The 25,077-nt window shown below is 40.3% G+C and overlaps 1 protein-coding gene and 2 long non-coding RNA genes across 10 annotated transcripts in view; 1 reads left to right on the top strand and 2 right to left on the bottom strand.

Annotated features, from left to right (window-relative positions):
- LOC144240460 (uncharacterized) overlaps nt 1-4,112 on the bottom strand; it is a 37,491-nt gene extending 33,379 nt beyond the window's left edge. For 3 of the 7 annotated variants that reach the window (XM_077774805.1, XM_077774808.1, XM_077774807.1), the window contains exon 1: nt 3,917-4,106. In XM_077774805.1, coding sequence (XP_077630931.1) covers nt 3,917-3,994 — 78 coding nt within the window. In that variant the 5' untranslated portion in view covers nt 3,995-4,106. The other 4 variants (XM_077774804.1, XM_077774801.1, XM_077774802.1 and 1 more) reach the window with 4 other exon arrangements.
- LOC144240461 (uncharacterized) overlaps nt 3,813-25,077 on the top strand; it is a 33,056-nt gene continuing 11,791 nt past the window's right edge. For both annotated transcript variants that reach the window (XR_013337728.1, XR_013337727.1), the window contains exons 1-2: nt 3,813-3,979; nt 23,655-23,743. This is a non-coding gene — a long non-coding RNA (uncharacterized LOC144240461). The remainder of the gene's footprint in view (nt 3,980-23,654; nt 23,744-25,077) is intronic.
- On the bottom strand, nt 17,538-17,954 carry LOC144240469 (uncharacterized). Its single transcript, XR_013337734.1, has 3 exons — nt 17,890-17,954; nt 17,740-17,776; nt 17,538-17,614 (listed from the first exon to the last, which is right to left on the bottom strand). It is a non-coding gene; the product is annotated as an uncharacterized LOC144240469 (long non-coding RNA).

Raw genomic sequence — 25,077 nt, 5'->3', positions numbered from 1 at the left:
ATGCTTCATAAAGAGAGGCCTTCTGCCTTCTGGATTGCTTCAACTTTCTGTTTCTCTCCTTCCTTAATTGTTTGCTTTTAAGTTTATTTATTTAATTTTGAGAGAGAGAGAGAGAGAAAGAGAGAGAAACAAGACTAGAGGAGGGGCAGAGACAAAGAGGGCGAGAGATTCCCAAGCAGGCTCTGCACTGTCAGTGTGGAGCCGAATGTGGGGCTCGAATCCATGAATTGTGAGATCATGACCTGAGCTGAAATCGGATTAAGCCACCCAGGCATCCCTGTTTTGTTCTGTTAAAAATGTTTATTATTTTGAGAGATGCAGAGAATGTGAGCAGGGGAGGAGCAGAATGGTGGGGAGAGAGAGAATCCCCAGCAGGCTCTGTGCCGCCAACACAGAGCCCTACTTGGTGCTCGATCCCATGAACCACAAGATCATGACCTGAGTTGATATCAAGAATCAGAAGCTTAACCTACCAAGCCACCCATGTGCCCCAATTAATTCTTTACTGAGAACCTACTATATGCTATGGATCATACACTGCAAAGACAGAGATGACAGTCCCTGGATTGAAGGAGTCTGATGGCAGTAGCAGATCAGAAAAAGAAGATTCCAATTCAGCCTGGTAAGTAGTTTCTTAAAGATAANCTTGGTGCTCGATCCCATGAACCACAAGATCATGACCTGAGTTGATATCAAGAATCAGAAGCTTAACCTACCAAGCCACCCATGTGCCCCAATTAATTCTTTACTGAGAACCTACTATATGCTATGGATCATACACTGCAAAGACAGAGATGACAGTCCCTGGACTGAAGGAGTCTGATGGCAGTGGCAGATCAGAAAAAGATTCCAATTCAGCCTGGTAAGTAGTTTCTTAAAGATATGTAAATTAGTGTAGGCATAGAGAAGGCTTCAAGGAAGAATTGAGAAAAGTTTCAAAGCCCAGAAAAGGTTACATTGCTAAACAGTGGAGAAAAACGGGTTCCAGGGAAAGGGAATTGGAGGTGCAAAGGGAGACCTTGGTGAGATCAGCATGAAGTTCAGGGTAGCCGGAGCCCAGGGATGTGTGGGAAGAGAAAGAGGCAGTCATGGAAAAACCCTACCAGGGAGGGCCCTGAATGCCAGGCTACAGGGATATGGGCTTTATTCTGAATGTAATCAGGTGCCACGAAATGATTTTAAGCAGGAGAGTGACATCATATTTGCTCTTAGGAACAATCACTTGGGTAGCAGTGTGGAGGCCAGTTCTGAGAAGGACAAGGCTAAAGTCTGGGAGACCATGCCTAAGAGGTATTTTTTTTCCTTTTCTTTTTTAAGAATTCTCTCTCTCTCTCTCTCTATAAGAGAGAGAGGGTGCAAGTGAGCAAAGGGCAGAGAGAGAGAGAGAGAGAGAAGCAGGGCTCATTGGAAGCAGGGCTCGAGCTCATCCGATGCAGGAATCGAACTCATGAACTGTGAGATTATGACCCGAGCCAAAGTCAGATGCTTAACCAACTGAGCCACCCAGGTGCCAAAGAAGCGTTTTCAATAACCCTGGTATCAGGGCCTAGAAAGTTCAGAAGCAAGGATTTGGCTTCAGGACATATGCTGGAGACAGAACTGACAGAACAAAATAACGAATGAACAAACGTGAAAGTGCAGAAGGGGCAGTTGAAGATTACTCCCAGTTTCCAGCTTGAATCGCTCAGTAGAGCTACTGAGCAAGATGAGAAACAGATGAGGAGGAATCTGCTAGGAAAGATGATTTGTTCTGGACATGGTATGTTTGAAGTTCTATTGGGCAATGTAACTGTGGAGAGAGATTACTCTGGAAGTGGACTTGGCAGTGGTCAAGGCAAAGGTGTCTACGGGTGTGAATGAAGGTGTCAGGTTAAGAGGACAGACGTTAGAGCCTTGAGCAACATAGCACTTAAGGGACTGGTAAAGAGGAGAGCCAGGAAGGAGACCAAGTTCTATGTCTCTATATCCAGACTCTTCCATTCCCCAAGAGAAAGGAGACAGTTCTCTAATCCAAGATTCACGTCTCCACTGCTATGTTGGATTCCATTCCTTTGAGCTCCTTCAGGTCTCACTGTACCAATAATTTCCTCCTCTCTTAGATCTTCAACCTTTCCTCCTTCCCATTAGCCTACAGACATTGAGAATTTTCCCTGTTTTGAAACACGAGGCCCTTTCCTGGATCCTGCTTCCTCAGCTTTCACCCTATCTCCCTCCTTTTCTAAATTCTTGTAAAGATGGTCTAAGTACACTCACCCTGCTTCCTCATCTCCCATGCAGTTGGCCCAAAGCAGTCTGGCTTCCGCCTCTACCACTTCTTCCAAACTGCTAACTACACGGTCACCAATCATCTGCTGACTGTAGAGTCCAAGGAGTACCTTTTCGATCTTGTTCAACTTCTTTGGGGCATAAAACATTCTTGTAGCTCTCTTCTCTTGGCTTTCAGGACATTGCTGCTCTCATTTGGTGTCCCGCTTCTCTATTCTGCTCCTGAACAGTGTTCTTTTCGTCCTTTTCTCTCCCCACTCCCATACTTTTCTTTTCCATCCCCTTCTACTATCTTCAGCTGTTAGTCCTGAGCCTCTGCGTGCTACCTATTGAACATTTTTTGACTTAAATCTTTTGGGAATAAGGTGGAGGAAGAAGTACATAAACAGATTGGCCGCTTCTAACAGGCAACAAAATTCAACCTGTCTCCAACTGTACTCTCCTCCCCTGCATTCCCTCTGACATCCTCCCTCACAATCCTGCTCCTCCATCTGTAGTTTCAATCTTGTTTAATGCCACCTAAGAACAAAATTTGACAAATCATCACGTTGTACACCTTCAATTTACACATTGTCAATGTGAATTATGGCTCAATAATTCTGGGGGGAAAAAAGACAAAAAAAATGGAGAATCATCCTAGGCATGACCCTGTTCCCTTAGTTTTACAAAGTCTTTTTAGGATCTGCCCCTTCCTTTCCATTTGCACTGTCACGGTCCTTAGTGACAGGTCCTTAGCTCAGGTCCTTAAAACTCCTAGAGAAACAACAATACCATCCTAACTGGTTATCTCCCCTCCAATCCACCTTCCATATTGTAACTAGACCAAATTTTGTGGAAGATGAATCAGATCCTGCTATAAGCGAATAATTGCTCCCCAGGTTCCCCTACGATAACAAACTGAATATAGGACTCTTCCTTAACTAGCCTCTGCCCGCTTTCTTGACCTGATCTTTAGCCCTTACATACTGTGACCCTGTGCTCTAGCCACACCGAGTCTTGAGGTTCTCCCAACACACTGTGCTGTTCCATCTGAATGCAGGAGTCCCCTTTCCTGTCCCAGGCTAACACTAACTCTTATAAGGCTTCCACGCCAAGCACCCTAATATCACGTCTGCTGCGGTGAGCAAGGAGCCACCCATCCTGAGTGCCTCAGGAGCAATCCCAACCTATCTCTTGACTGGAAGACTTTTTACCCTGTAGGAAAAACTGTTCATAGCCCTTGGTCACAAAGAGACATCAATGGGCAACTCCGGGTCCCGTCTTCTTTACTTCATCCCCTGTACCTTCACCAAATAACACATGTTCAATAAACGTGTGTTGAACTGCAAGTCACTTCTCCGCACGGGTAAAAAAATGTTTAAGGGTCTCCGGAATTGCAGCTGCACGCGGCTACTAACCACCGCCAAACGGGTCGCGCGCACCACCAGCCCTAACCCCCAGGCGGCGCACGTGTGGCTCCGCCGTTCGAAGCGCGCTGGCTCCCGCCCGGGTTTCACCGCCTCCCAGAAACCGGCCTCTCGCGGGGCGGGGCCTCTGGCTCCCAGGGCTCGCTCCCGGCCGCGCGGCAGCGCAGCGCCCTGAGGGGCGGGCCGGCAGGCACCAGCTTTGAAGCGCGGAACCCGCCCAGGCGGAGGTCCGGACCCAGGGGTACCTGATAGGAGCCGCCGGTCAGGGCCAGCTCCGCCAGGACCGCTCTGCCATTAGCGATACAGCTGTAGGTGATCGTCATGCTGGGCGGGCCCGTTAAAGGAACGGCCCCCACCGGACCTAACCGCCAGAGACAGCCTCGGGGCGGTGACTGGGGCGGGGCTCCGGACGGCCCTTGCGCGGGAGCGAGGAGCGATCGATTGGCAGGGAGGGAGGCGGGGCCATCCCTGGGAAGAGCCTATGAGGAGACGGGGGCGGGGTTTCGTAAAAAGCTGTCTTTGGGTGAGTGAAGACTTTATCCTTTGTGGTTTTCCTTAAAATCTTTTGGTGAGAGCCAGTTTACTTCACAGTGCTTACCTACCTATGAGTCATTCACAGTCTAGAAGATGTAAAGTATAGCCCTTGACTTAAAATCCAGCCATTAACTTACCAAGTATTGAACTCCCACAGTGCCCGGCTGCCTAAGATACGGGCCCTGGGCTCTGGCTTTGGGAATTCACAGTCTGGGAGCGGTGACGGCGGCATTTGCGGGCAGACGCCAATCTCAAGTGGCATGTGTGTGCCGTGGTGGAAAGATAGACTGAGTTGAGGAAGCCGGAGTGGAGGGAGGCAGCTAATTGTCCTTGGGAGAGGAAGCAAAGCTTTCAGTCGCCTTCTGATACTCGGTTGATATTCTTATCAGTGGGGAAGAAGGATAGGAGAGTGGTAACAGAGGGAACAGCTTCTGTAAAGGCTTTAGAGCGGGCACGTGGGTTTAGGGAATACATATGAGTGAGTGTGGCAGAGGCAAAGTGTGTGGTGGAGTTGGGTAGGAGGTGAGAGGGGTAGGAGTGGTAGAAAAACTTGTTATCCTAGATCTTGAGTTCCTTGACAAGAATTTTTAAAAATATAAGCTTAAGAGAAGTTCTTACATTTCCATTAGCAGGCTGTCGTTGGCGGAGTGAAAAGAAGTTAGACCAACTTGGATTAAATATAGATACTGTTCCTTCCCCCACCTCCCGTCAGTTGGAGGACCGCGGAACTCTTGATCTTGGGGTCATGAGTTTGAGCCCCATGTGGGGTGTAGAGATTACTTAAATTAAAAAAAAAAAAACACCTTGAAATAGGCGTTGTCATTTACTCCATGCCGTTATTGGAACTTAACCTTTCTGAGACTCAGTTTTCTAATCTATAAAATGGGGTTAGTCATCAAGTTTAAGTAATTAGGCAAGATACTCAGCACACCGTAGATAAGCAGTTGCACTATTAGTGTGATAAGTACATTCATGAATATCACTTTCTTGCTCCCAGTGGTATAACTTTAAAGGAAAAACAATCGATGTCCTTATGGGGTGATTGGCAGAGGTGAAGACAGGTAATCAATTGAGCTGATTTTAACCCAGTGCAATCAGATTGGATTTGACAAGCAAATAGCAAAACTTGTCTGGACTTTAGCTCCTGAGGAAAATGCTTTGTTGAATCATGTATCCTCCTATATAAAGGAAATCTTGAATCAGTGTGTCTTATCAGGTTAGAGAGAATGTCTTGTGTTACAGGTGGAGTCACTGAATTAAAAGCCCTGGTCACATTATTTGTATGTGGGAAAAGGAAATATGTTAATTCTGAGGTAAATGCGCTGGAATATTTGTTTTTTAGATTTTATTTATTTTTAATTTATTTTATCTTAAAATTTTTTTTTTTACATTTATTTATTTTTGAGAGACAGAGACAGAGCACAAGTGAGGGAAGGGCAGAGAGAGAATGACACACAGAATCTGAAGCAGGCTCCAGGCTCTGAGCTGTCAGCACAGAGCCTGACACGGGGCTCCAACTCACAGAGATCATGACCTGAGCCGAAGTCGGACGCTTAACTGACTAAGCCACCCAGGTGCCCCTAAGATTTTATTTTTAAGCCATCTTCACACCCACCAACATGGGGCTCGGACTCACAACCCCGAGATCAAGGATCCCTCGGTCTACCAACTGAGCCAGTCAGGTGCCCCTCATTGGATTATTCTTGCTTATCGTAAAAATGAGGTGAATGAACTTGGCCAAATTGCAGCACCCTTGTGTTTGGTAAGTAGTGGAGCCAAAAGAGACTGGGCAATGAAGTCATGAGCTGTCTGGTCGCCGAAAGGGTGTGTATGGGGCCTCCCTGATCTCACTCTCACCTTGTCCTGTGGAAACAATCCTGTAAAGCAGGTGTGATGGGTTCAATTTGCACAATCCACAAATTCAGACCTATAGAAATGTAAAATGTAAAGCCCCATTTTACCTGATACCTGAGGCTTAATCTAGACAATGCCAGGTTTCTTCAGTTAACTCAGGATTTACTCCATCCCCTTTCTCTATCCAGGGTAGGGGCGGCATCTGCCCGAGTGAGGGCCCAGGGGTGGGAGAGAGCTGATTCGTGATAGTCATCTCTTTAAGGTGGCTCCCGCTGCTGCTGCTGTTTGTTTTCTGTTTCTGGTCATCAGTTCACACACTGCACTGGGAAACTCAAGGCCCCTTCAGGTACTCTGGTTCTCTCTCAGCCACTTTTGTAGCCCTTCTGGGGTGAGGAAAACTTTCCCCTGCTCCTTCATGCCATTCTGAGGTGGTGGGAGGCTTGAGAGGCTGTCTCAGGCCTCTGGCCAACACACCATGCTGCCACCCCTCCGGTCGTGCTTTCACTCTGTTGTCATGAGGGAAGAGGCTCTTGGACCTTATCTCACCTGGGAAGCAAGCCCTTAGATCCCGAATTAACTTTCTCATCACCATACTCTGTCACCCCTCACCTTCCAGCGGGGACTCTAGCTAATTGGATTGCTTCCTTTGGACTCTGTCCTCTCCCAGGCTGTGGAAACTCTAGCAAGTCTAGGTGGGGAACCACCTACCACCCTGGGCATTCTTCCCAATTTATGGCATTAATGTTGGCTTCTGCTGTCCCAAACCTTTTCCTTTCACATACTCTCTCTTCAGGGAGTTCCCAAAACCTTATTTTGAAATGTTAAGAGCTGAGAATCTTCTCCTTCTCCCCCTGCTCTTCCAGCTCTGTCTCTTCTCCTCCTCCATTTTCTTTGTTCTCTATTTTTATGCAGCGAATAACAGAATGAAAACCACAACAGGTAATATGAAACATCACCGGCATTTTTGTCTTTCCCTTGATAGTTTGACAACCTTGAGGATGGAGCAGAATGGGTGGTGAGAAGCTGGATCCTTGGGAAGGAGAAATGGGACGTTCACTAGTGTCTATTTGTTTTTTTTTTTCCTAATTTTTTAGATGTTTATTTTTCACACACACACACACACACACACACAGCGTAGAGCGGGGGAGGGGCAGAGAGCGGGAGGGAGACACAGAATCCAAAGCAGACTCCAGGCTTTGAGCTGTCAGCACAGAGCCTGAAGCAGGGCTCGAACTCTCAGACCATGAGATCATGACCTGGGCCGAAGTCGGATGTTAATCAGCTAAGCCACTCAGGCGCCTCCACTATTGTCCATTTCTTTTAAAACAAGCTTTTAGACTTTATGACTACTTTCATTGACTAGCGAACCTACTGTCATTGCTTTTTACAGATTATCTTCTCAGACGGAAAAGTCACTAGTTTTTAAATCATCCAATTCCTTAGTCACCGAGGAGTTTGTAAATATTCTACAAGCTGGAGACTATCAAGCACTCACTAACTCAGGATTATTATTTAGTAATGAAGTTCTCCTCTAAAGAACTCCCTCTTTTACTTCTTGTTCTTCAAAATGAGAATATTTATATATTTTTTCTTGTAGCCTGTAATCACTGTAGAAATTTGTAGGATATGGCAGCAAAAGTCTATTTTTACCAACCCATAAAAAAGTCAGTGTAATAATTTAATTTATATTTGATTGTTTTGATGCATTTTTATATTTAACATTAATGATACATGCATACTGTTTTTTCCAAAATCTGTTTTTTGTTTTTTTAAAGAATATTTTAAAAATTGATTTTATTATTTTTTAACTTATTTTGAGAGAGACAGTGAGAGATTGCGAGTGGGAAAGGGGCAGAGAGACAGACATAGAATCTGAAGCAGGCTCCAGGCCCTGAGCTGTCAGTACAGACCCTGACGTGAGGCCCAAATCCACAAACCACGAGATCATGACCTGAACCAAAGTCAGATGCTTACCTGACTGAACCACCCAGGCGCCTCTGTTTTGTTTTTAAATCAAAAACATGTTGCTTTCTTTAACCATTACATATATTTCAAATATTTTCCTTTGAAATCTATAATTTCCTTTTTCTTTCTGGTGACTATTCTTTTGTAGACATTTTTGGATTTTGTTTCTTAAACATATTTTTTATTACGATGTTGGAACTTAGTGGCATGTTAGGCAAGGCTTCCTTTCCTATACCCATATGAAAATATTTCCTTAATTTTCGTCTGTTACTTTTGTTTGCTTTAATGTTTAAATCTTTAATCCACTTGAAATTTGTTTCTGTGTCTCTTGTGAGGTAAAAATTTACATTTCCCCAAATATCCAGCCAGTTATTTCAGACTACTTACTTGAAATGCCACTTTTGCCATAAACTAAATTCTTCCACAACATTGTTTATTGGATTTTAGAGTTGATATACATGTCCTTTTCTGTGCTGATATCACAATGATTCGATAACTGTAGCTCAAAATGCTTTAAATGTCACAGATTGGAAAGAATTAATATATCTGCAATATTTAATATTTCCTATTAGGAACATGGGTTGACTTTCTATTTATTCTTTATTATAGCTTCCTATAAGAGGCCTATAAGTTTCTTCATAAAGGCTTGACACATTTTTTATGTTTATTCTAGGGGAGTTTGTTCTTGTTTATGGACTTTGTTCCCCATTTTGACTTCAAACTGGCAGTTTCTGGCAATAATAATAATAATTATTATTATTGTTTAAGTAGGCTCCATGCTCAATGTGGGGCTTGAACTCCCAACCCTGAGATTAAAAGTCCTATGGTCTACCAACTGAGTCAGCCAGGTGCCCCTGTTTTTGCTATATAGAACATCTGTTGGCCACGATGCAGCTTTGTTAAGTGCAACAGCTAAGAAATAATTCTTGAAACGCTGTATGGCACAACTTAATAAGTTTATTTAAGTAGCACGGGGACAGGAGTTGTGGGCAGAAAGGGCTGCACTTTTGCTGTATGAAGCTGGTGGTTATATGCTTAGTGCTCAAGGGGGAGGGGACATGTAGTGCGTATTAGATCATAAATGTCTCCTTTGAATTTCTACTCGTAAAGCTACTTTCACAAAATTTCTCTGATGCTTATCATTCATTTCAGTATTAACTACCAATGAGATACACAAGCAGTCACGAATCCCTTTGAGGATGTAGCAACCTGCACATATTTGATCCTTGTTGGAGCTGTGCAGACTATAGGTCTACCTTTGGGGTTAAAGGTGAACATTTTTCTGCTTCTATTCTTTACCAGCCATATTGAATTTATTTTACATATAACCCCTGCTCTGTTATACTGTAAACTCCTTAAGGGCAGGGGTTCGTCGCAGCACATAGAGCCATGCTCAGTGTAAACAGGATGTAGGATACTACTGTTCACTTTCATATTAGGCTTTTCCATTATATTTAGCAGCCAAGTGGAGGGAAGCCTCGGGTAGCTATGCATTTGTGGAAACTGGATAATGATTGAAGATAGTGTAGTAGGAGGAGATTGAAGGGACTTTGGAGTCAAGCAGGCCTGGATTGTAACGCTGACTTTGCCACTTTCTCGTTGTGTACTCTTGGTGTCTCTGAACCTCAGTTTCTCTCTTAGGCTCGTCTCCGAACTTAATTCAGAAAAGGAACTAACATACCTAAAGAATCTGATGACTGGCCTCCAGGAAGTGTTCCAGTGTGGATGGCTGTTACGATCATTAGGAGTCCATATTGTCATGGGACCAAATCAATCCAATCAGATGCATATTTAAGAAACCACAGCCAGACCTATATGAGTTGCTTTATACATTCAGGGAACATATTTGAATCATCATTCAAGGCATATGATATGCAAGTTTCCTAAAACTCTTCCTTTTGACAAATGTGTTATGTGTTGGCCTCTCCTCTGTAATAAATTTCCTGAGAACAGAGGTCAAGTATTACCAGCCTTTTTATCTCTAGCACCTCTCACGCAGTGGTGGACATAATTTAGGCGGCTGCGTTTCATAGTATGAAGTACAATACTTTATTTAGCTATTCTTTGCCTACCTTTATTTTTTGTTGTTGTTGCTAATACAAAAGATGTTGGATTCTCATCTTTATTAGGAAGTGTAGCCAGGTTCAAGAGAGGATATGTAGACGGCAAACATCTCTGCAGGCCACCCAAATGTTAATTATTAGAGTTGGTTTTTAAATCTAACTGCTGTGTCGGGGCCAGCAGAGGGAGCACAGAGCACAGCTTTGAAAGAGAAAGTCGGTGCAGCGGTACTGGGGAAGAATGGAAAAGGCCACTCAGGACTTTTGCAGAGGAAGGAAATAAGCTAGGAAGAAGGTCATTCCTCATTCTCTTCTGCCTTGTTCTCTTTTGTAACTCACTCAGGCCCTGACAGGCCTGTTCCCATCTTTTCTTTTGCCCCCTGCTCAGCAGATTTTCATAACCCTTCCCTTTCCTCTAGTTAATTACACAGGAAGACCCACAAGTGCCATCATGTTCTCCAAGCTGGTTTCCCTTTTAGGCAGCTCAGTTACTTAGCTCAGATTCAGGGATGGATATTGGTCAGAGTCCCAGAAAAACACTGAAGAACCCAGGTGCCTTGATTCACAATTCCCACTGAATAAAGCCACTTGGTGGTGGTGGTGGTGGTGGTGGTGGTGGTGGGGAAATGGGGCGGGGGACTGAAAGGGCTGAGCTGAATTCTTCTCTACATGAGGAATTGAAGAGGTAAGGGAGGACTGGACAGATGGTTATAGGGAGTGGGGTTTCTAGAGAGGAGAAAATGTCATTTTCTGCTTTATTGTCTTGCATAAGGAGATCTGTGACAAGTGCAGAACCACATGTGACATGTCACCAACCACATAGAAGCTGATAAGGCCAGTGTTTATCAGGTTTTTTCTCTGAAATACTAGGATGCTAGTAGACATTATGTGAGGATAAAATCTATGATCAGGTAAGTGTGTGGAAACTGCATTAAGAAAATTGAACAGATTTCTCTACTGTGGGAGTTCTTAGATCCTTTAGTAGGCTAATAAATATCGTTTGTGAATCTCTGGCAAGAGGGGATATTATATGTATGTGGGATTTCCCAGACTTGTATGAACTGAATGTTTTAAACAGGTGGCATCTATGGGATGAGTGTTTTATGAATCCCATTTTGGAAAGTGCTGAAATAGACTTGTCTAATATTCAGGAAGTTAGGCAATTACTCCAATGAGATACAGTCATGAAGCATTTTCAAAAGGGCACTGTTTTCTTCAAAGATCCCTGACTTCCCATTCCCACTGAAGGGGGTGTGGAGGAATGAGTGAAGTAGTTAAGGAAGGACTAGCAGAATCTCAAGTGTGGCTTTCTCAAACCTCTCATGTCCCTCCCCTCCACACCTCCTGCCAGAGATTTTGATACCATTTTCACTACCTCATCCCTGTATTTGAATATCTCTTGAATTGTGCCCACTACTGTAACTGGGAGTGATTGCATCTCTTAGGTGTATTGGAGGAGATAAAATGGTTGTGAACTATTGTCCTACAAGTCAAGTACAAAATTCTCTGCCTGTTGTTTAAGGGTTTCTATTGCCTTTCCCAGCTCCCATTTGTCTCCCTAACTTTAACCTTCTTCTTCTCCCCACACCATCATAGCCAATTTAGTCTGCTCACCTATCTGAGATCATATTATGCTAATTCCAGGCTGGAAGCTTCTGTTCACACAATTTGCCTCACATTCTTCTAGTTCTTCTTCTATCCTTTGAAATCCAGGTGAAGACCTTCAGAGTAGTTTACCAGCTACACCACTTATTTTTTTTTACATTATGGGTTTCAGCCATTAATTGAATACAGCGAATTCTTTGTTAACAAGCCTGTTGGGTTTCAAAAGTTTATAAGTTGATTGTTTGGAATGTAGAACACTTTTCTCTGCAGAACTATTGTAACTGAATCAAGGTATATTTGAAATAGAAATAGTAGAAGACAATCTTTAGTAATTAAACAAAATAGTAACTCTAGTGATTAAACAAAACAGGGAATCAATAAGATTGAATTAGCTCACTCCCATTCGCCTTGGTGCTGCTGTTGAAGGAAGAGCAGGTTTAATTAAAGGAGGATAGAAAGGCGTTGGAAATTGGTAGATATTCAGAATGGACCTTATGGGGCAATTTCACAGAAGATACAGGCTTTTTATTATGTCTTTACTACTTCACAACTCCTAACTCTGCATTTCCATGATGCTGGTGTCTGGCAGCTGGTGCTTTTGGACTTAGCCATGGTTTGGATTATTTTACTTATTTATTTTCTGCCATTAAAATGGCAGAAAAAACGACCTTCAAAAATTTTCCCCTTCATAAGAGCAATGAAAAAAAGGCAAAATTTCTTGGAATTTATTTTATGACATATGTAATTGTTGAATCACTGTGCTGTATAGCTGAAACTAATATATGTCACCTATACTTTAAAAAAACTTCAGAATTAAAATTTCAGAACTCTAGAAATTAACCAAAGACTTATTTGGTTAATCCAAGGATCTAACCCAAGGATCATTTACTCAAGAAAAGTGGCTGAATCTTAGTAAGAACAGTGGGCTCTGTGGCATTATAACTTACCCTAACCCCACTACCCACTTTCCAGTTATGCAGTAGCCTTAAAAAATAACAGCCCACATTCCTGAGGGCAGCTTGGCAGACACTAGAGAGGGCAGAATGAATTTGGAACTCTTTCAGACCATTCCCATAGAATTGTCATTATCTGATCTGTCGAGTGCTTCTCTGGAAGAATTCACTTACAAGGATGAGTCAAAACTCACTCAGTGCTAAAAAACTTTCCCCCTCACAGGGAACATTGCCAGAAAACAATTACGGGCAAGGGTTTTAAATTGCAGATGCTTATGTGATAGATAACAGTTGAGCAAACAATAGACTCACCAAAAGCTTAAAAGGAATAGCTGGTGAATGCACTTTCCATAAGGGCTTTGAAGAACTTGGACATATTCCTGGTAATCTAGAAGGCCATGTTACATGGAAGAGCTCTGACCATGCTTGGGAAAGATGTGAGAAAGCCCTAAGCTCTTATGTCTGATTGACCCTAAAGTTTTAGGCAAGTAGGAATTGAAGACTGAGGTGGGATTATAAACTGAGTTTTAAAGACATGCTCCATCACTACACAGAGCTACTCCAGCAAAGGCTGGGAGATTTATTAGTTTCAGGTGTTTAAGGATATTTCTGTCCAATCATTAGTTGACCGATAAGCTAAGAGACACTAAGACAAAATTAGTTCAGAAAAGTCACTAAGCAAACAACTAAGTATAAAAGGTGGGAACAACAATAAACTCTGAAGGTGGGGGTCATAGATCTGTCAGAGTTGTCACATTGTATTATGTTAAACGTCTAGGTCTAGTTCCATTTAAAAAATTTTTTTAATGTTTATTTGTGAGAGAGAGCACATGCTAGTGGGGGACAGGTAGAGAGAGGGGGACAGAGGATCTGAAGCAGCCTCTGTCCTGATATCAGCAAGCCCAATACAGGCCTCGAACTCATGAACTGCAAGATTATGACCTGAGCCAAAGTCAGACACTCAACCAACTGAGCCACCCAGGCGCCCCTTAAATGTCTAGTTCTTAACAAAAAATCATGAGACATACACAGAAACAAGAAAATATGCTCCATAAAAGGAAAAAAAAAAATCAATAGAATTGTTGCTAAGGAACCCCAGATGTAGGACTTACAAGGCACAGACTTTCAATCAGCTGTTTTAGATATTCCAAAGAAATAAAGCAAACCTACTTAAAGAGTTAATGTGTAATAATGACATTTCACCAAATAGAGAATATCAATAAAGAGATAGGAATTATGAAAAGGAAACAAATATAAACTCTGGAGTTTAAAATATAAAGACTGAAATGAAAAAAAAAATCACTGGAGGAGCTCAACAACAGTTGAACAGGCAGAAAAAAGAATCAGGGAACTTGAAGATGGATATGTTGATATTATTCATTCTGGGGAACAATGAAAAAAGAATGAACAAAAGTGAATAAAGCCTTAAAAACCAGTGGGACACCAACAAATGTTACCAACATAAGCATAATGGAAATACCAGAAGAGAGGAGAGTAGAAAAAGGCAGAAAAAATATGTGAAGAAATAATGTTTGAAAACTTCACAAATTTGATGCAAAATATTCATCTAAACACCTGGGAAGTTCAAAAAACTCCACGTAGGGTAAACTCAAAGGGATCCACTCCTAGACATATTGTAATCAAACTGTTGAAAGCTGAAGTCAAAGATAGAATCTTGAAAATGGGGGCATCTGGGTGGCTCAGTCTGTTAAGAGTTTGACTTTGGCTCAAGTCATGATCTCATGGTTTGTGAGTTCAAGCCCTGCATTGGGCTCTGCATTGGGCTCTGCACTGGCAGCCTGCTTGGGATTCTCTCTCACCCTTTCTCTTGCCCCTCTTCTATTCACATTGTTTCTGTCTCTCTCAAAATAAATAAATAAACTTAAAAAAAGAATCTTGAAAATAGCAAGAAAAGATTCATTACATATACAGGAATCTTACTGACAGCTGATTTCTCATCAAAAAGAAATCTCATCAAAAGCCATAGAAGGCAGAAGGCAATTGAATGACATATTCAAAGTGCTAAAAGAAAGAAGAAAGAAAAAAAAAAGAACAAAAAAACACCACCGTTAGTCACAAAATCTGTATCTGGCAAGGAGAAATAAAAACACTGCCAGATAAATAGAAACTGAGAGAGCTCATCATTAGCAGATCTGCCCTGTAAGAAAAATTAAATGAAAAACACTATACAGTAACTCAAATCCACATGAAAAAATAACACCAGTAAACACATAGTTAAATTTAAATGATAATATAAATGTAGCCTTTGTTTGTTACTCCTCCCCCATATCTGATTTAAAAGGCAATGATAAAGCTATAACTATAAATGTATGTTGATGAGCACACAAAGTATACAGATCTAGTTTTTTATTTTTATAACAACAACATAGAAGAGTAGAAGGGAATGGAGCCATTTTTAAAGCATGTTAAAAAATAAACTATTGAAATTAAGTTGGTACTAATCAGAACCAGATTGTTATAAATTAAGATGTTACTGGTAATCACCAGGGCAAGCAGTAAGAAACTAACTCAAAAATATATAATAAAAGAATTGACCAGGGAGTTAAAATAGTACACCAGAAATATCTTTTTAACACAAAAGAAGGCAATATCATAGAAATCAAGAAAACAAAAAAAATCAGTAGAAAACAAATAGCAAAATGGGAGATGTATATCTTATCAGTAATTAAATATAAATGTATCATACTCTCCAAATAAAAGGCAGAGATTGGTAGGATGAATTAAAAAACATGATCCAACTGTATGTTGTCTGTAAGAGACTCACTTTAAATTAAAAGATGCAAATAGTTTGAAAATAAAAGGACGGAAAAAGATACTCTATGTAAATAGCAATCAAAGAGGTGGTGTAGGTATACTAATATGAGACAAACAGACTCTAAGACAAAAAATGTTACTAGAGACAGAGGATGTTTTATAATGATTAAAGGGGCAATACATCAGGAAGACATAAGAATCTATGCACATAACAATAGAATGTCCCATTGTATGAACTAAAAACTCCCAGAGCTGAAGGAGAAAATAGGAAATTGAAAAATAACAGTTGGGACTTCAATGCCTACTTTCAATAATGGGTAGAACAACGAGGCAGATAATCAACAAGGAGATAGAAGAATTGTGTAACACACACACCAACTAGACTAATAGACAACTATTGGACACCCCATCCCAAAACAATGCGCATTCTTCTCAAGTACATGTGAAACCTTCTACAGGATAGACCATAAAAAAAAGCCTCAATAAGTGTAAAAGGATTGAAATCATTACAAAATATGTTCTATAATCATAAATCAGTATAATTAGAAATCAATAACAAAAGGAATTTTGGGAAAATACATACGAGATATAGGAAAATTAAATAATGCATTCCTAAAATAACCAGTGGGTCAAAGTAGAAATCACAAGAGTAATACATCCATTCTTTCAGATGAATGATCCATTCTTTCAGATGAACATGTCAAAGTATAGGGTAGTAAAGTATAGCTAAAACAAAATAGAGGGAAATTATTTATGGAAGTAAAGATTCTAAATACAAATTCTGTAAATAGATAAATACAGAAGAGTATCCAAGGCATGTTCTCATGAGATAGTAGAGAAGCAAGAATAAAAAAACTCAGTCAAACATGCTCTTCCAAGCTTCTGACTGTATTGCATCTGCTGATATCCAGAATAAATGATATGACCAAGTCCAGGGGAGGGGCACAATACACTCCTCACAGTGGGAGGGCCTCCGTGCTCCCACTATTATATTTCCTTATAAGGTTGCTTGTTTCTGTTTCCTGGTTTTTGAAGTAGGTATAGAATTACAAAAACCCAAGAAAAAAGCAGTGGAAACCGTGTTGCCTTCATTGTTCAAGATCTGTGGTTTTGAATTAATACTTAGCATGATTTCTTATGTTAGAAAATTACTTTGACTGTGTATTCTAATCATTGGCATCCATGGGGGAAATGTTTACATTTTGTTATATATTCCTGATCAGCATGGTCAGTTCTGTTCAGATGTCATTGTTTAAAAGGTACTGGAAAGTGATTCTTCAATATGGCTTATTTTTTGAGGGTGTCCATCTTGAATTAGGGAGTCCTGCCGGGGTTCCCTTAATTAGCCCAGAATTAATAATCCTTCACTAACCTGTGAAATTGAAGGATGGAGTTGGAAAAAGCCTGAATATTGTATCATATAAGCTAATTTTTGTATTGTCCACTTGGTGGTGGAGTTGTTTTTAGAAAGCAGTATAAAGTAATGAGCTCGGTAAAAGAGAAGTAGAATCTTATGATTTCCTTGCCATGAGAAAACCGCAGCATACATTTCCAGTAGGTATTCTTCTAGGCAGTATCGTTACTTTTATTAAAGAGATAATGTAACCTCTTAAAGTATAAGAAATACTTTTTATGTCCACTAAGGAGGTGAGATAATTCATTTCCCAGTACATCAGATGAAGCTAATTGCTTACTGGTTAGAGTTCAATGCTCAAAAATAGAGATTTTAGAAATTGCCTTTAATTGGGTAATCCTGAACGCCATCTAATCTTTCTTACTTTTTTTTTTTAATTTAGAAAAATCCTTGTGTAAAGTAACAGTCCTTATGCAATTTTGTCTAAGTCTTCCTACTCAAAGTGTGGCAATACTGGCCTCACTTGGACTTGGGAGCTCATGAGCAATGCAGAATCTTGGCCTTCACCCTAGACCTGTGAATCAGACTGCAGTTTAACAAGATTCCCAGGTTTTTTGCATGTGCTGTAAGATGTGCTGTTCTCCACTGGTAAAATGCAAGCAGTGGATGATGAGGCACAAAAGGAAGAGAAGTAGGACAGGTATCAGGACTGGAATCATTTAACAGATATTCACAGATTTATTTAGAACTTTTAATTGCCTATGTGAAGCCATCCTGAAATGCTCATGCTCTAGCGCTGGAGACTGATTGTAAACATGAAGCTACCTTGAGTTCTTTTCGATTCTAAAAGAAAGGAAGCAGAGTTGGGTCAGTCCTTTACATACTCACCAATTGGTTGTTAAAATATGGGAGACTCTGGAGACTGGCGTTCTAATGTGGCCCAGCCCCAAACTGATGGTGTCACATACGGCAAGACATTAATCTCTTAGTTTTTAGCTTCTTTATCTGAAAAGTGAGATGGTTGGGCAGGTTTATTTTTTGCAATTTTTCTAAAAATGTTACGGTTTTAGGTAGAGTCAGGGCTGGTATTCAGCTGGTAAACCCAGGTATACCCGTACTTTAGATCGGCATCTGTTGGGAGTGCCTGGTGCTGGTGTCCCATTGGTTGTTATGTAGTTTGACTGCTCCTGTTGCTTGAAGGGGAACTAAGTACCACAGACTGTTAGGAACTAAGTATTATCACTGTAGGTTCCAGAATCCTTGCGTATCATGGATTCAGATACACATAAATATAGGCCTGAGATATAAGAAAGCTGAGCCAAACAGCGCAAGGAGCAGAAAGTACCTGGGCTTTACGTCAGTCTTGGGTTCATGTTTCATATCCTAGTTTTGCTGCATATTGGCTGTATGGGTTTAAGTACGTTACATAAATGCACTTGACATCAGTTTTAGTTTATAGCTGAAAAATAGGATTAATATAATAATATGTGACTCAGAGTATAATTATGAGGAATTAATGAGATAATTTATATGGAGAATCTGGCAAATAGTAAATGCTCAGTAAATGTTAGTTTCCTTTTCACTTATGTATCCACATACAGAATGACTTGTACAAAAACTTTTCTTCTGGAAACCTCTGTAATGTGATATACTGAATGAACAGAGACCCTGAGTGCCTTGATAATAATAAAAGAAGATTGGGGCATCTGTGTGGCTCAGTTAAGCATCTGACTCCTGATTTTGCCTCAGCTCATAATCCCAGCATTGTGGGATTGAGCCCTGCATCAGGTTCCACACTGGCAGCATGGAGACTGCTTGGGATTCTCTCTCTGCCCCTCTCTCACTCTTTCTCTTTCTCTCTCAAAATAAACATTTAAAAAAATAATAAAAGAAGATAACTAACTTTTAGGGGAATTCCAGTTGGGGAGAGGGAGTTCATAACTCCACCTGGGATTCTTGCTTAAAATCAAAGATGACTTTCTTCTTTAGGCTACTGGTCTTTAAACTTTTTTGCTTGCATGTCCTCTCTAAAATTTTTGAAACAAAAACAGCCATGTTTTCCACATACAGTAAAAAAAATTTAAAGTTTATTTATTTTTGAGAGAGAGAGAGTGTGTGTGTGTGGGGGGTGGGAGGCAGAGAGAGAGGGAGACACAGAATCTGAAGCAGCCTCCAGGCTCTGAGCTGTCAGCACAGAGCCCGATGTGGGCTCAAACTCACAAATTGTGAGATCATGACCTGAGCTGAAGTTGGATGCTCAACCGACTGAGCCACCCAGATGCCCGTCCACATACATTTTTAAGTTTACATCTAAAATTTTTTCATCATAAGTTTAAATAGTTGCAAAGGATGCAATTTCTGGTGTACTCTAAATACTGCCATTAAAAAGCAAAACTGTTTAGCTCTTAGATTTCAAATGTTTAAAGTTTGTAAGAAGCATGCTGGGAAATTCTAACCTGCAAGGAGGACCATTCTTGTATTTTTACAAAAAGTTTTTAAGTTTATTTTTGAGAGAGAGAGAGAGTGCACAAGTGCAGGAGAGGGGCAGACAGAGGATCCCAGGTGGGCTCTGCGCTGTCAGCACAGAGCTGGACATGGGGTCGAACCCATGAACCATGAGATCATGACCTGAGCTGAAATCAAGAGTCAGGCACTTAACTGACTGAGCCATCCCGGTGCCCCTACAATTCTTATTAGTGAGAAACAGCTTGGTCAGGACATGCTTTCCCCCGTGTCTCATTCTGTGCCCTGGGTGCTTATTCAGCTTCATTTGAAGAAGAGAAGGTGAAAAGTTACGTATTTTTTCTGACAGTTCAACACTACATCTATGCATCAAAGGGAGGTTGGCAAACTTTTTCTTAAAGGGCCAGCTAGTAAATATTTCAGACTTTGCAACTACAGTGCAAAGTCTGCAAGTACGGACTTTACTTTTGCAAAAGTAGCCGCAGACAGTACCTGAAAGGACAAGGTTGTGTTCCAGTGAAGCGACTTACCCTATAAATAGTCACTCCTGGGACTCCTGGGTGGCTCAGTTGGTTAAGTGTTGGACTCTTGATTTTGGCTCAGGTTACAGGCTTAATGGTTGATGAGTTTGAGCCCTGCCCTGCGTTGGGCTCTGTGCTGATGGTGCGGAGCCTGCTTGGGATGCTGTCTCTCACTCCCTCTGCCTGTCTCCTATTTGCTTTCTGTCTCTTTCTCTCTCAAAGTAAATAATTAAACTTAAAAATCACAACAACAACAACAAAAATCCAGTCACTCCCTCCACTCGCACACCAGCCCTAGGAAACTAGGCTTTTAACCTTCTGTCTCTATAGATTTGCCCAGACTGGACTTTGGGAAGCCTACTAAGAACTTGTTCTGGTGATTTTGTAAGAACCTGATACTCTATACTAAATTTCTTTCTGCTTAAAAGGCCTTGAGGGGCTTCTGTTTATTTATATATACTTTTAATTAATTAATTAATTAATTAATTAATTTTTAAACTAATCTCTGTATCAAATGTGGGGCTCAAACTCAAAACCCTGAGATAGAGTTCTACCGGCTGAGCCAGCCAGGCACCTCACAGGGCTTCTGGGCTTCTGTTTCTTGCACTGAACTTTGACTGGTTCAGAGTTAAAAGACAAACATAAATGCTGTATCATTTTCAGCTTTTAGAGAGGAGCTTGTTTATTAATGTGTGATAAATGGGTATGAAATCACTGTGATATTTGAATTCAACTGTATACATTTAAACATATCAATATTCACAGTGTGCCAAAAATTATATCCTTTGAAAATATTTATAGTTACAGTGAAAAAATTTAGATATTTCATCTAAAACTATGCAAGATACATTGTTTTTAATATAGTTAAAGGTGAGACGCAAGCTAAGAAATCTGAAGTCTTATGTTAGGCAGGGCATCATCTCTAGAATGTTCTTTGAAACTAAGGCTTTGACTATACTTTTGGGCTTCAGTTTTTTAAAAAGTTTACCAGCTTTTCCAAATTATTTTGTTTGATTCCTTAAAGGCAACATAACATGCATTTATTATTTAAAACTTTTAAACAGTATAGATGTGATGGTCCTACCTTTCACCACACTTTCTAGAGGTTAGTCATAATTAACAGATTGTTATCCTTTGAAATCTTTCTCTGACACAGGAGCTGTAAAAGAAACCTACTCTGTACGTTAGATGATCTCTTGAGGTGCTTCCTAGCATCTAAGATTTAAATACAAATTCAGTGCTTTTCACTGAGCTCTCTTTGAATTCCTAACACAGTGCCCTACCTCTGATGCTGAATGAGTCTTTGTTGACACTGATCTCTAATTTAAATTATTCAAAGCCTCAACAAGGAGCTAAAAAGCAGATCACTTAAGATGTGAGTCTGAAGCACACATTCCTACAGGTAGCAAAGATCCTCTACAGTGCTTTTAAAAAAAATAATTGAAGATTTTGTTCACTTTTAAACGAGTGGATACCTATTATGCAGAAATAATGAATGTCTTTTTTTGTCAAGTACTGTGTTCTATATCTGAACAAAATGAAGTGATTGCTTATGCTATCTCATTAATACTAGTAATACCTGACATTTATAATTGCTTTGTATTTTCTTTTTTTTTCAAATTGCTTTGTATTTTACAAAGTACTTTGAGATGTATCTTACTTGACCCTAGTGAGGCAGACTTAGTAAGGGTTATGCACATCTTAGAGATAAATAAATGGAGGCTAAGAGAGGCTCATGAACTTACTCAAGGTCACACAGTTAGTGGTGGAACCTGAAATAAAACATTTTTACTTTAGTTCTTTTCCCTATCTACACACAGAACATTGCCCAGCAATTGCCTTTATTAAATGAGAATTGGGGGGGTATTTATGGGATGGCTGGCATATACTTCTGCAATTTTCACTTACTATTGCACAATTTCCTCATCTTGGAAGCTAGGCAACAGTTTAGCACTATTAATATAATTCAGTAAGTTAGTTGTGGCCTGAGGAGGGTGCTCTTATTCAATCCAAGGTTTGATAGTTGATGTTAAATTTAGTTTATAACTACATATTGCCTAAATAAATGAGTGCAAGTGTAGTTATCTTGCACCAAATAGAGTATTTCAGTTCAGTTTCACATCTATCTATCTATCTATCTATCTATCTATCTATCTATCTATCTATCTATATCATATGCAAAGAACTGGAATCTTGTCTTTTCCCCTTACTCTGAATATGCTATAGATTTACAACAATAAAGAATCAATCTTGAGACTGATTAACTGTGGTTCCGAAAGGAGAAAGAAGGGAGTGAGGGGGGAAATGAGATAGGATCAAGCCAGCACTAAGAAGATGGTCAGCAGCTGTTCAGATTCCTTTAAGGAGCCCTTCTGACCCCCTTCATCCAACCCAGTCCTGACAGTGCAGACATCACACAAATTGGATTCCATGTGTGGGCACTCAGTTTTTGGATTAGCTTGTGTAAACATTTGGCTAAACCAAAAATTATGAAATTTACACTTGTTTTTCTTGATTTACTGATGGAAAAATTAACCTTAGATTCTGCTTTTGTATCTAAGCTGCCCATTTATGGACTAACCTGGGTAAGACCTTTTCCTGGTTGGGCCGGATTCCCTTTCCTGTACTTGCCACTGTCACACACCCAGATACTCAGGTTTCTCTTGAGCAGAGCACCTAAGACTGGGAGGTCCTAGACAGTTTAGGAACATCATGTGGTCTGTGGACTCAATGATCACTCTCACAGTATAATTGAAACCCATTCTACTGTGGTACATTTAATTCCTCAAATTAAATAGTGTCAATGGGTGATTGACATTGAGGAGGGCACTTGTTGGGATGAACACTGGGTGTTGTGTGTAAGCAATGAACCATGGGAATCTACCCAAAAACCAAGAGCACACTTTACACACTGTATGTGAGCCAACTTGACAATAAATTACATTAAAAAAATTAAATAGTGTCAGATAGCAGTGACCCTGCCACTTCCTAGCCTGGAAATTCTGGGCAAGTTACCTAACCTTTAGGTTTCACTTTTCTCACTTGCAGAATGGAGCTGATAATGGTACCTACCTTAAAAGTGTGGTTGTGGGGATTTAAAGATGCTGTAGATTTAAAGATGCATGTATTGTTAACTATCCTTGGATATAGGCTCCAAACTTAGGGGGTAGGGTTTCTTAATGGGGGTAGTAGATGCAAGGTTAGTAGTAACAAGTTTAGGAACAATAAGTTGAAATAGGCATCAAGGAAAAATTCCTGTTAACCCACAAACAGGAACTTAATAGGAACTTAAGGGGAAAAGATTCACGGTTCACAAAGGAAATTAGTGGTCATTTTGGGAAATAGCATCTTGGATATGAGGCGTTATATAAGGGGCTCAGGTTAGAATTGGAGATCTAGCAACTCCTTCCCTAAGCCATCTAACAGGAAGGATGCCTCAGTGTTAAACATCTCCAGGGTGATGGCTGGGGTAGCTCAAGTAAAGGAAGATCGGTACTTGGATTATGCCCAGGAAGACAGAGGTAGGAAAAATGTATAAATTGATACCCGAAATGATGAAATTCAACAGTGATTTATTGCATGTCTATCCCTTTTATCCCCTCAGTGTTTGACTCTTTCAGCATTTATTTTTACATAGTTGGTATAACGTATATGCTTATGATTTTTTAGTCAAGAAAGATCTCTCGCTTGAAAATCTCAAATAGTTTTGATTTGGCAGACTTTTTATAGCAATGGGTTATTGAATTCTTAACAGAGCATTTGAAGTGGTATGTTTAGTATGCAATGATTTTTACTGCTGAAAAATAGAGGATTCTCCCAAGATTCTTATCATCATTTAAATTTGTGTTTTAAACTTATCCTATCTTCCTTCTCTGTTTTCAACTTCCTAAATGCTGCAGAGAGAAGATGAAGCAGAATTGACGTGAACAAGACTTCTGTGAGAACGGACATCTATTAGATATAGGATGCTTAGTGGACTCAAGAAAAGGTGTGGAAAAGTAGTGTGTATTTCTGTGTATGTTTGGGAGGTGGGATGAGGATGGTTACGTAAAAGGAAGTGTGTGAAGAATTAAACTTCAGTTATCTATCTGTTTTAAATGACATTCTTGATTCTAAAATCTTAATTAAGTAAACTGTAGTAGCCAGGCTAGGCTAAGCTATTCTGTGGAACAGATAAACCTGAAAATCTCAGGGGCCTAACACAGCAAAGGTTTATTTCTCTAAATATTTATATCATAGACCAATGTAGGTCAGGTAGCTCCCCTGCTTGGCTCTCCTCCACGTGGTAACTTGGGTCCATGTTGCTTCCTTTTTGCCACTCTGATGTCTCAGAGTACTTTGTTATCACTGTATGGGTGGGAGAGAGGGTGTGGATAAGGTACATCCTTTTTGGATTAGAAGTGACCCATCACTTCAGCTCATGTCCCATTGTTAAGAATTAGTGACATGACATGGGCCATTCTCCAGAATAGATCACATATTAGGCCATGAAACAAGTCTTACGAAATTAAAAAAGATTGAAGGCATACCATGCTGTTTTATAACCTCAACACTCTGAATATAGAAATCAACCACAAGAAAAAATCTGGAAAGAACACAAATATGTGGATGTTAAATCACAGTACTAAATAATGAATAGGTCAAGGAAGAAATCAAAGAGGAAATAAATACATGGAGACAAATGAAAATGAAAACACAATGGTTCAAAATCTTTGGATGCAGCAAAAGCTGATCTAAGACGGAAGTTTATAGCAATATCAGCCTACCTCAAGAAGCAAGGAAAATGTCAAGCAACCTAATATTACAGCTAAAGGAGCTAGAAAAAGAAGAACAAACAAAACCCCAAACCAGTAGAAAGAAGGAAATGATAAAGATTAGAGGAGAAATAAATGAAAGAGAAACTAAAAAAAACCCAAAACAAGACAATAGAATAGATCAATGAAAATATGAGCTGATTCTTTGAAGAGATCAACAAAATTGATAAACATTTTAATGTATTGTTGGATTCAGTTTGCTACTATTTTGTTGAGGATTTTTGCATCTATGTTCATCAGAGATATTGGCTTGTAATTCTCCTTTTTTGTACTGTTTTTATCTGGTTTTGGTATCAGAGTGATGATGGTTTCATGGAATGAATCTGAAAGCTTTCCTTCCTCTTCTATTTTTTGGAATAGTTTGAGAAAAACAGGTATTAACTCTTCTTTAAATGATTGGTAGAGGAGCACCTGGGTGGCTCAGTCAGTTGGGCATCCGACTTCGGCTCAGGTCGTGATCTCACGGTTTGTGGGTTCAAGCTCCGCATCGGGCTGTGTGCTGATAGCT

Source organism: Crocuta crocuta, unplaced genomic scaffold (assembly GCF_008692635.1).
Source record: "Crocuta crocuta isolate KB4526 unplaced genomic scaffold, BGI_CrCroc_1.0 scaffold237, whole genome shotgun sequence".
Classification (NCBI taxonomy): Eukaryota; Metazoa; Chordata; class Mammalia; order Carnivora; family Hyaenidae; genus Crocuta; species Crocuta crocuta.
This window is presented reverse-complemented; position numbering and strand designations above follow the sequence as displayed.